The sequence below is a fragment of the Hippoglossus hippoglossus genome, chromosome 7 (assembly GCF_009819705.1).
Source record: "Hippoglossus hippoglossus isolate fHipHip1 chromosome 7, fHipHip1.pri, whole genome shotgun sequence".
Taxonomy (NCBI): Eukaryota; Metazoa; Chordata; class Actinopteri; order Pleuronectiformes; family Pleuronectidae; genus Hippoglossus; species Hippoglossus hippoglossus.
The window spans coordinates 6,551,206-6,564,228 of NC_047157.1; the positions used below are offsets into that span (position 1 = coordinate 6,551,206).

The following is a 13,023-nucleotide window of genomic DNA, read 5'->3' on the forward strand; positions in this document are numbered from 1 at the left end:
AAATTTGCCATTTTTTCCAATTGATCCAGGTACTTGAACATTTTGCCACTTTCTGGATTTGAGTTTAACTAGATTTCTTTTCCTAGAATTACCTGTTGTACGATGAGTTTAAAGACACAGAGAGAGAAAGGGGAAGTTATCACCCACATTGAAAGGAAAGCAGTTCTCATAGTGTTCCTTAGCAACACTTTAGATGAAGTAAAGACATTACAGTGTTATAATTGAGTGTTCCCTCACAGCATGTTATGGTAGATATGTGCAACCATTGAGAAGTAAAACTAAGTAAGATTTCTATAATAGGTGAGGGAGATCTAATGGATATTGCAAATATTTCCATCTCAGGTTACATGGACCATACATCTCTGTTCAGCACGCAGAAAAGGTCTGTCATGTCCACTGCCTCTTAATGCAGCTGCTGTTGTGGGTGTTGGACAATAAAGTGCTTCTTGCCTTATTCATGTTGCAGGAGTAAAGACCACAGGGTGAATGGCACAGTGGTGCAGAATGGTTTAGACACACTGTTCATAGGGTCCGTTCTAAGTCTGACAAGAGAATCTGTTATTTTTATTTCTAGGTTTGCACGCCACTTCCTCTTGTCTTCAACCACAATATTATTTTGTAATATTACTTTCAAAAGACTCATTTATTACAGACTGCAACAGATTTACATCACTTTCTGCAGGATTTAAAATACAATTCACGCAGAAATACAAAAAATGAGAGCTGTGCATTTACTTTATTTTTGAATAAGTGGGAGGAGGAAGCTGAGCTCTTTGGCCGTAATAAAACATATTTCGAGAAATGTCAGCACCATCATAAAAATCTTTTTTGTCCTTGCTATGTTATAAATCTACTCACAGACAAACAATAAAAATCCTGCTCTAGCTTTACACACTGAAATGTATTATGTATTAAAACATATTGCAGCAAATAAAATAAGGCAAAACGGAAAACAAAGACACCACTCGACACATGTTTGTCATTTTTACTTTGACTAAGTACAGGTGGAGTCTATGAAAGAGGGCTTTAAACCAACCTCAAACCAGGCGGCTGCCCTCGCTCTGAGCGGCCTATTAGAAGCTTATCCTTGTAAATTATTTTGATAACACACACGCACGCGCACGCACTTCCTGCAGTGCAATATTTGTCTTCTAAAGACGACTACATCTGGATGTGTGCTGCAAAGTGGCCACTGATGGTGTGAAACAGGAAACCTTGAATTACAAGCTGTGCCTGAAGATATTCTGCAAAATGAAAAACAGGTGGCTCGAACGCTCAGTGTGTGAATGCGACATTTGTAATGAGGGGGTTTGAAAGAAATTCCTTCTGTGTTACATTTCTTGTTTGACTATTACTGCAAACAGGGCCTATTCATTACTTGTATTGAAACACATTTTAACAGTATATTTCTGTCACTGCTTTAATTGAGTTACGAGATCATATATATCATGTCATGTGCAGATGGGGCCTCCATACTGTATTCTGCCAGGTGTAGATCCATTGTGTGTTCTAGAACATGTCATTTCAGTAGAGCCTTGAGAGAGTGTTGCATCATCAGTGTTTTAAGCTGCTGATGACAATGAGAACACATTTCAAGGTTCCCAGAGCACACAGGAAACTGAACAGAACATTCAGGGCTAAGACCACTCAAGGATAAACTATTGGAGAGATATATATATATATTTTATATATTATATTCATGCTATAATTTTCTCTATTCTGGATTACTGTTACTCTCTTTTCACCTGCCTGATCCAACAAAGTCTACAGAAATTACAGCTCGTCCAAGATGCAGCAGCCATAGTTCTCACTAAATCTGCTCAAAGAGAGCGCATTACTTCTCTTCATTGGATTCCAGTAAATTTTATATTTGATTTCAGCATTTTATTGCTGACTTTAAAGGCCCGTTCTGGAGTTCAACATAATCACATTTCAGATCATTAGACACCATATGTGCACAGTCCTATCCTGAGGTCCTCAGTGAAGGCCCTGCTCTCCATTCCACAGTCCCGGCTGAGGACCCGAGGTGACTGGGCTCCAACTCTTTGGAAAGATCTCCCTGAGGAATTCCATCTGACAAACTCCTTAATCAATTTTAAATATCTCTTAAAGACAAATTCTTATAATTGTGCTTTCTCCTATTTTTATTTTTGCATTTGTGCTCCAACACTGTGTGATCTTCAAATTGCTTTTGACTGTTTAAGTTGTCCAGCACCTAATAAGTGTTTTGAAAGGTGATATATATATATAGTAGTAGTAGAAAAATGCTGTTAAATAACTAAACAGAAAATTAATTCCTTCTTGCACCCTCTTATACTTTTGCCATCCATCTGAGGCCTGGCTCTGTTGATAGTCGCTGCAGTCACTGGTGGAGTAATGCGCTGACCCCTGAATGCCTCTGCCTGTATTATTCTTTTGACTCTCTGCCACAGTGACCTACGATTACCCATGAAGAGCTCAACTGTACGGACAGACAGACAGATGGACAGCATTACTGCCAGACATACCACGCCTGCCAAAGGGTCACAGGCACAGAGTCATAAGGTCAAAATACACAGATACGACTGTGAGTCGCACAATCTGGCAGCTACAAAGACTGTCTCGCCTATCATACTTTGAAGGCATCTAATTCAGCACCATTACCTTATGTAATTTGTTTAGGTTTACACTGACCTGCATAGCAACCTTATTCATGTAGGAATAAAGCTCCTTACACCATTTTTCATGTGCTATTCTGAATAAAGTGTAATCTACTGGCTCAACAGTTTTTTTGAATCTGTTAATGCAGCAATTTCTGTAATGTACTTTTAAAATGTTATTTTAGCCTTTACAATTTTAGGTGCATATTTGGCTAAAAGCAATAAATACACCAACTAAATAAATGCTTCACAGTAACCACAAATTTAAGAGATCTATGGGATGGCATGGATGACTCAAAATGTTATGGTTTTCAGATCATGCACTTCATACTAGATGCTGGTTGTTTTCCTGGAAGCTGTAAACAACTATATTTGAAGTGGACTTCCAGTGATTGCACCCTGGATTGCAACCACAGACACGGCGTTACGTAAGCGCATGATGTGCGTTGTGGCGATGCAAACAACAACAACAGTTTGGCAACACAGACTTAATAAAGGCAACTGAATGAGTCGGACTGCTTAACTAACCAAAGGGTTTACTTGGCTTTCATCTCTTTTAAACCACCATCATTAATTAGGCTTTGGCTCGTCTCCAGTGTCTGTCCAAGCCCAAGCCAGAACCACTCCTTGTGGTGAGGATATCCAAGCATGCAGCCTGAACATGAATAGGCGCAGTTTGGTCGGAGTTTGGCACAGGTTGTCAAAGTAGCTATTCTAAGGCTGGAACATGATTGAACCAGCCAGGTTTTCAGCCAAGTTTGAGCCCTGGATGGCATCGTCAAGGCAGGAGTCCACAAAAAACAACCGACCATCAAAAGAACATTTGACCACCCCACAGTTCTTGGCAGACACACAGCACTTTACCAAAGAAAGTTTGCTGTTTGGGCAGGGACTGATTGGATGTGGTGAAGCGGTGCCCTGAATGGCAGAGAGGAGCAAAGAAAGAAGGCCAGAAAGAAAAGGCAAACAGTGAGGCTGGTTAAGAAAAAAGAAAAGAGAAAAGTTTGGTAAACACCAGTACTGCCACACTCACGACGAGGGGGAAAAGGGTTGAGGAGCGCCGTGGAGGCCTGAGGTTCACAGCGGGCTTACTCATTAACCAGCCAGCGGACCAGTTAAAGTACAATGGAGGCTGCAAACACTCAGATCTGGTGTGATATATGTCAAGCCGGATTTGGTGTGTGGCCAAGATTTTTCCACTACTGCTTTCGACCTGTGACGCTGAAGGGGTAAATTCAGGTCAGTCAGGCATCAGTGCACTCACACATGCAGAGTGTGACGCAAAATGGCTTATCGGTAGATCACAATGAAAGTGTGGAGTGTAGGGCGGAGTGGGGCACAAAGACATTAGGTGACAGTTGATTACGTCTACTTTGTAAGTTCTTGCATGATGATGCGATGTTACAACAGAAATAACTGACGACAAATTTTCAACAGTGGTTTATTTATCTACTATCTAATAATTCCAGAAATCTCTGTCTGTCAAATATCTTGAGAACCGTTAATCTTATTGACTTCACATATGACAAGTGCACTCTTAAGGCCCCAAAGAAGTGCAGCGTTGATGTGGTGCAATTTGGACATGTGACACAATCAAACGAGTCAGTTAGCCCCAGCTCTCTGTAGCCGCTGGGGCATTCTGTGACATTGGTCAATAGGACAACAGCAGGTCACTTTTATATTTCATCAAGAAAGTTGTAACCAGCATTACCAAAGGCCAAGAAAAGGGCCCATTCGAAAAGGGCAGGGTGCTGCACTAGTGTCATATACAGCGTTTCTGCTATGTTCACCGCCACTGCAAAATTATTCCCGCCGCTGCTTCGGGTTCAGGGCAGACACACATGATAGAAGTCATAGCCACTGCAGACAAACAGGTTCGCCACCACAAACACACCGAAAATTAGAGAAGCTCTCACACCTCACTGTCTTGCCAAACTAGAATGTTCATCCGGGTGTCAAGTTTCCATCAGTGCCATAGGGGCCGATTAAAATCTGTATCTACTGCAGAGTCATTTGACACGGGAGTGAATGCGGATTAAATCAATTCTCATTGCAGACAAAAGCCATATGTAAGTGGGTTTTTGATCAGTGGAAAAAGGGGCTCTACGAATCAGAAATCCAAGGGGTTCAAAACATGTGTGCTTCAACCATCTTTGGAGTTCACATTACACAATGCTTTGAGACAATTTATAAATAGTCTATGGGCTTTAAATTTTTGGTTGTTTGGATTTATTCATACGTACATTGACAAGTTTTTGTGTATCCCACTATAAATGGAGCATCTGGCACTTATTATAATGCAGATGTCAAAGACTTTGACCACCTGACAGAAAGGCTGTAGCAGGGACAGAATACAAAAGAGTCCGAGAGAGGATGAAGAATGTGAATTAGGAAGGACAGAAACCTCAGGAGAAGCTGTGCTACTGAAAGACACTGACGACGTTTCAGAATCGCTGGTGTGATTCTAATCCTGTTACAAATACACACCCGCGCAAACACACAAACCCTGCAAGAATGCAAATACATACACTCACCCAATTGGGAAGGTTTTTTCTTGGCATCTCTTTAACCTCTGTCAAACAACGACAGCGTAGGGGTGTTTACTATACGCAGTCAGATGGCACAGCTCAAAGAGTGCACACACACACACACAATTAAATACGCACAAACAAATACGCACACACAAAGTTCTAATCTGAATAATGGTGACGCTTGGACCATGCTGCCAATTTTAAGAAAGGATGGCGTAAAATCAGACAAACACATACAAACAGATCGTAACCGTACTTCAATTAAACCTCAAAAGATGCATTCATGAACATAATGTAGAATCTTCCATTCAAAATGAAGGGTTACACTTGGGAAAACATTATAACCTAGTCCTAACGTCAGTAGAATTTGAATTCAGCCTCATTAACTTAACATTTGAAAAGATATAATTTTTTTTAAAGTAATTTTAAAAAAAGTTACCTTTACAAAGACAGATTTTGTAGTATATGAGTAAACACAAACGACAGTGCTGCAACATACTGTGTGAGGTAGTGAACATATCAGTATATCCAGGATACAGGAGAAAGTATGTTCCCAAGCTCATCATGTTCATCAGTGCTGTCCCGAGATTCATGGTGAGACAGATTGATGAGACACAGCAGGAAACAGTGGTCACTCATATGAATAACATGAGACATGCACACAACATTTACATCCCAGCCTCAGCCAGTAGTACACACGCACACACACACACTAAGTGTAAAGAATACAGACACATAAAGTAGTCACAGTCACATGGATACACAGGCTTTTTCCTGGCTCAAAGATGGTACCTCAACCATGACCTAATGACCCTGGATTTATTTATTCTCAATAGGAAATTAAACTGAGTGACTTTGGCTCAATGAGTGTATGGACTGTGGCTTAAACTTCCGGTCAGAAAATGTCCCAGTTATCCACACCACAACTGTTCCTCATCTGTTTTTTCCACTTTGTTTAGTTCATAGGGATGATCTCAATTGCAGCTAGAAATGCAAATGCATTGAGACATTGGGTATCATTTGTTTTTTTTCCAATTTTGGTGCTAAATCAATTCTGGTGCCCAAACGGTACCAGATATTTTTTTCTTTAAAAAAAAAAAAGATCACAAAATGATGGTCGACGTAGACAATGGATTTTTATGCCAAGGCAAATTGGAAGCTAAAATGAACATATTAACTGTTAACAGTTTAAAGTTTACTTAACTTACACATGTAAATGTCGAGCACTAATTAGCTAGCCTATTGTCCTGCTTCATTTGTATTATTAGCAACACCGTGGACTGATTCTGCCTGACTGGTGTAACACTGCTGTGTTGTTGTGTACAGACAGTACACAACAACACAGCAGCCTTTAGGGTTCTTCATGCAAAAAGAAAAAGCCTGAGCTATACATGCACAGACCATATAGAGACAAGCAGAGCCGCTGTAACACTCAGCAGCGAATACAGTAGGCTTCCTTCAATGCGTGGACTGTTTAGTAGCTATGAGAGACGTGGACATATCATACATGACACAACTTAACTCATCTTAACCCTCAAAAAACAGTCTCTACCCATTGGGACTTCAATTTCTGTCCCCAAGGTAACGAGAGTCGCCTTGGGTTAGAATTCATTCATTTTTAAGTCCCCACCGGAATATACAAACGAGCTCACATACAAACACACACACCCACACATACAGCCTGTTTGTGAATGAAATGTGGGAAAGACCATTGTGCATCCCTTTGAAGAAAAAGCCATTGTTGAGCAGGATTTGAACCCCCCCCCACCCGGCTGCCCTTCCTCCATGTGCTCTCCCTTATTCTCCTCTTGCTGCGTTAGTATTCACATACACACTGACTTCCTCACTCGTTTACATTTAAATAAGCGAAACGCAGCGAAGACGCTGAAATGATTAGCGGCTGTAATGTGCTAATTTGTCAACATGCAGATTAAAGATACGCTTCTATGTTGGTCATTATGAATGTGTTGAGACAAGGTGTCATCTTGTGTTAACGTGGGGTGAACTGATGTCTCATTCTCCTTTCACAGCACGTTCTGCTTGTGTTACACGCTGCTACTGTATGCATAACCAGCATGGCGACGAGCGCAGCTGTGTCCCACAGCCTTTTAAACATAAAAGGTAATTTAGTTGAGATATATATTACTGTGCTTTGATTAACACAATCGCGGCTGCGGTAATGATAGTAAGTCTATCTGGAAGGAAAAAAGCAGGATTAAATGTATTATTATTATTATTACTATATTCAGCTACTATCTGACCCCAGCCAGAGTTAACCATATGGCACAGCACAGCCTTATGCATAGACAGTACATCTTGTAGCAAATCAGATCAGTTTACATTGACCGTAGATTCAATTGGTTGCTCTTCCTCCTGAATGTTTTTAAATATCAATTTAAGCCAGAGCAGCTAAACTTTTACTGAGCATTTAATGGACTCTTCCATACACAGAGAGCACTAGATAAATCAAAACACTATTAGTTACAACTTTGATAACAATGATGATAGCATTTTAAATAGATAATGCACACTTAAATGTATATTTTGAGCTGTAATCTAAATTATATGACATTAATGAAGCACATTAATGCTGGTGTTAAGACTACATTTATCACCAAATCTATTTGAAATTTAGGGGTCGAACATAACCCAGTATTTCAAACCATCTTGGACCTTGCAGGGCCAAAGCTTCAGGTTCAGATGTGCACAAAAAACAAGACACACCGTTAGTCATCATGTCACATAAACAGCTTTTCTCCCCCTTGATGCAGCAGCCACTGAATAATGAAATGGAGTTTACCATTTAGCCCCGCCTCTCAGCAATGTGTTCTCAAGGCATTTCTTGAACTTCCTATGATAGACTTCACCTCTATTTAGGAGTGAAGTTATAATTCAAAAACAAATACTTGATCAATTTAATAATAAAAGTAAAAAATGGCCTAGTCAATAATTCCCTGCAACGCAGTACTTAGATTAAGATTAATACAGAATTTACTTTGAGCTGATTTTTATGTTGATATCAAATATTGATTTTAATACTGAATTGATGTGAATACTGTATTTTAGTGGAAGGCCAAACCAACATGCCAAAAATTAAGGAGGCAGATACAACACAATAATTAAATAGGCAACAGATAAATTAAAATACATCTCTGCCTCAACTGTAAGCTGGCATTCTCTAACTGGCTTCATGTGCAACAAGCTGGGGAATGTGTTAAAATGTGGCACTGGCTACAACACCATCTGGTCAACTGCAAAAAATAAAATTTATAAAAAAAAAAAACAGAGTTAACTGTATTTCATGGTTGTGGTTCTCAAGCTATGCACTGATCCTGGTGCAGCATCAGAGTCAGCTGCTCTACAGATGTTTACACCTCAGCTAGATAAATGAATATTACATTTGTCGAACAGAGGTAAAGATGCCTTAATATCATCATATCATGTGTTGTTTTAACTCCCTTATTCCTTTCATCTTACTTTTATTGCAACCACATTTTCTGTAGTTTCTTAAATAGGACAGCTTTTGACTCTGCTGCCTATGAGAGTAGGTATTTAGTTTAGTTTTAAAAAAGGCATAGAGGTAATGACGTCTGTTCTACTGAGCCGGCCACATGGCTCTCATAGCACTGCCATACAAGCCAGTAGCCAGGCAGATTACCTTTAGCCTCAGTTTACCCTCAAATTCAGCTTTTAATGATATTACGATTAAAAGGCTGAACCACCTGATGGTACAAGGTACAACTGAAGATTATTATTATAATTTCCATTATAACAACCAGTCAGACATACCTCAAATGTGATGGTTACACAACTCTCCCTGGCCTCTCTTCCCATAGAGGACCTCTAGAGGTCATATCTGTGGGGCAATTTTAATACATAATACCTATTTGATCCATTTTATCATGAGGCTTAATTCTACTACTGTTTAATGCTCGTGTACCACAAAACCCTGCTGCTCACAACCAGTAGAAGAAACATTTAGCTTTATCACATGTTGATTATTAGCTGAGACAGCAATGATTTTCAATTAATGCCAAACGTTAAAGCTATCAATTTTTTTTTTTAATGCGTCTATCTGCTTCAGAGAGTGGCAAATTGAATTTTATGTAAACGTGCAATTCTATCAGTTCCTCAGAAAACCCCCTGTACAATGCTTAGATTTTAGAGTGTGTTTTTATTTGTCCCTTTAAGTCTTAATGGGTTAATCATGTGTCATCAGTCAATGTTTTAGTTAATTTTGTGTTTACAAGAACATACGGCTAAAAGCACATCACAGCATAAAATCAAGCTCTCTGTTTATGTTTAAATTTAAATATTTGCAGCTTAAGTTGTAATTGCATCTCAATATTTGACTCAATCATATCAGCATAACTGGTCAAATGCCAGCCATCGCAAAAAAGGGTAACTCACACTCTTTCATCATGCCGATGTCGATGCAGCGTTTGAGTCGACAGGCCTGGCAGTGGCGCCGGTTGTCCTTGGTGATGGTGCAGCTTCCGTTGAATGGACAAGTGAAGGAGGCCTTGCGCTTCATACTGCGCCTACAAGAGTTCAAAATGAACAAATTGTTCATTTGGACGCATTTATTCCCTGTGGTGGCTCAAAAATATTATGAGGGGAAGAAAGATTCAAGGTTTCACGCAGCATGAAAACATAAGAAGAAATGGAAAATATTATCATTGGTGATTCATGGAAGTTTCATTTTATAAAGTGCATATATTTCTTCCTTTTTAAGATGTAACTTATTTAAAATAATTAAGCAATCAGGTTGATACCCTACAAACTATAAAGAAATAAGTTGCACTGGACTTAACATTACACACATTTTACATACATTTTATATAAACAGTTTGTAGCAATTCCTAATTAAACTACCTGAACCAGCTTATTCCACTAATGATTTAAATTCCTATTTGAAGGGATGATGTCTTTCTTTTCTTCCTTCTGTTGCTGGGATTAAAATGTATTATATACTTCATCACTAAATCCTATCAGGCATCCTTGATGGAGGGGAAACACAGTATATGTGTGTTGTGTATATATCTTTGTGTGTCCTTGAGTGAGTGTGGGAGAGCGGGTGATAGAGAGGGGGGGGATAATCATCAAACACAGTGTGTATACTGACTTCAGACAATCACATGCACATACTCCTCTTTAAATGTTGATGTACTATTGTTAAAGGCAACATTTACATATACAGCTCCAGAAAAAAGAGACCAGTCCAAATGTGTCTTAAATCTCCATCTCTCCGTGTATGGCAGACTTTTCATTCCTGATAAATGTCAGACACATTTTGAATTTGGGAGATGTGTCAGTAATTTCAAAGATAGAAAAAAAACGTTCATTTTAACTTAACACATACCGATAAATAGTGCAGTGGTCAGTAAATGTTTTATAAAGAAAAACAACATAAATGTCTGATTAATCAATGAATGCAACTAACAACAGTAAGAAAATTAGAGATGCACTGACACACACACACACACACACACACACACACAAATGCACACGCACACACTTTCTCTTCATGCCATCATCCCACATACTAACAAACAAAACAGACATTGTGTTAATACACACACATCATTAAGGGGTGACACCCACCTGAAGAACCCCTTGCAGCCCTCGCAGGTCATGGCATTGAAGTGGAAGCCGGTGGCCTTGTCGCCGCACACGCCACAGATCCGCGGGGCGTTGCGGTCGAACTCGTCCGGCCCGACCATCGACGTTGTTACCGTCATGGGCTCCATCACTGAAGAGAAAAGGTGAGATGAGGTTAGAGCTTGTTTGACACTGCAAACCTAGCTCCTTGTTGGAGTGAGACTCATGAACACAAAACGATAGCAGAGACCGAAATGTGTTTTAAATCAAATATTCTGTTCCCCCTGCTCTAATGTTGTGTGGGAGTGTTTGAGTGTGTGTGTGTGTGTGCTTGATGGGGAGGTGTGTGTGTTTCCCTCTTCTTATACAAACAGGTGTCGGGCTATTAGCATATTTAGTAAAAGTCATTGACAGCCACACTCTGCAACTCGCAGCCATTGGCTAAATGACTCAGCAGACACAGGTACAAACACACACACACACACACACAGAAACATAGAAAATCTGAGGAATCATGAAAGTACAATGTTAATGGGAAAGAAAATTAATGACGTAAAGACGGCCATTCCCCAAAGGCTAAGAAATGATGGCTATATATTATACTGCAAAGCTGAAATATTGTCTACAGTGATCTTTTTTTTTTAACCGCACACGCACGCACGCGCACGCACGCACACACACGCACACACACACGCACACACACCATCTGGCCATCCCCTATGAAATAATCATCAGTAAAGTAACAAACACCGACAGGGCTGCAAACTAATACATATCAATCTTTCCCTGAAAGCGCCTCAGTCAAAGTCTAATCGAAGCAATGAAACGTAAAGTCAGGAAGAAGACAAATAGCTTGAAATATGTTTTAATTGTTTCGATGTGATGACTTAATGTTTTGTTTCGCTCTATTAGCATCATTGTAATCATTATTTATTATTTCTAAAAGGAATAAAGCTAATGCAACAATGGGGAAGCATGAAACAAAGGAGACAGAGGAATAGATTACAGGATGTAATGCCTGCTACATTGTGTTACACAATGCAGAAAGGACAAACACAACGTGCATAGGTCTACACTTTTCAACAGTGTTCAAAGTACATTAGATTACATAGATTTAATATTAATTTAGTGGCTTCGTTATTTCCATAATATTATGTCAGATCTGGTGAAAGTTTAATTTTGCAACAGACACAAAAATATGACAGTAGGAGTGAAGATATTTGTTTTGATGTTTCTAGACAAGTGAAACTGTTCATTTCACTGTCTCCATTTTATTTAGAACCAATATTCAGATTTCACTCCCTTTTAAAACCTGGAACTTTTCTGACTCAAACCACTGAGCAGCAAACGCCATGTGATAATACAACACATATATATATATATATACACACATATATATACATATGTACATATATACACATATATATATACATATGTACATATATACACATATATATATACATATGTACATATATACACATATATATATACATATATATATACACATACATACATATATATACATATACATACATATATACATATATAATGCTCATGTATCTTCTAAGCACTGTAAATAGATGCAACATCTATCTATCTAGATTTCTAAAATGTTTTGCTGTTTATCAAGTGTTAGTCACTCTTTGTCAAAAAGACGAGTTAAAAACAGAAACTTCACTGAGAAGCAACAATCTGACAAAAATATATATTAGAAGTTAAAAAATGTAATTAATAATATTGTGAGTGACATTTATTGAAATAATTATCGATATTGACTGATATGAAAAACTATAACTACAGTAGATATAACTTTTGGCCATATAATGCAGCCTTATCTTCATGTCACACTAATAAATAGAAATGTCCATGGGTGAAAGAAAAAGAAAAAGTCAAAAGAGAAAAATTGTTAGAAATATATGTCAAGATATTTTTAAAAGGGGTCCAGTGCAAAAAATATGTTTTCAGTATTATCACGCTTAAAAAAGGCGATCTGGATCAGGCCTCTCCCTCCCCCACACATAGGATTTCTATGTGTGGGGGAGGGAGAGGTCAGGTGAGGGGAAGACGACCAAATGAGGACAGTAAGTGGTGGTGGTGGGGGGGGGGGAGGGGGGGTTTGTACATGCAATGAACTTAGGCACAGCAGGGAAAACAGTCACATGGCTGCAGAATATAGCCTGTGGGGAGCTGACGTGCATAGAAGTAGGACTCGGGTAATGTCAAACGAGGACAAAGAGATACGAGTAATTGGT

At 39.0% G+C, this 13,023-nt stretch overlaps 1 protein-coding gene across 2 annotated transcripts in view; it reads right to left on the reverse strand.

Moving 5' to 3' along the window:
* The window catches only part of LOC117765304 (vitamin D3 receptor A), a 77,500-nt gene that overhangs the window by 15,568 nt on the left and 48,909 nt on the right, over nt 1-13,023 (reverse strand). For both annotated transcript variants that reach the window (XM_034591761.1, XM_034591762.1), the window contains 2 exons: nt 10,775-10,922; nt 9,581-9,711 (listed from right to left, as the gene is read on the reverse strand). In XM_034591761.1, coding sequence (XP_034447652.1) covers nt 9,581-9,711; nt 10,775-10,920 — 277 coding nt within the window. In that variant the 5' untranslated portion in view covers nt 10,921-10,922. The remainder of the gene's footprint in view (nt 1-9,580; nt 9,712-10,774; nt 10,923-13,023) is intronic.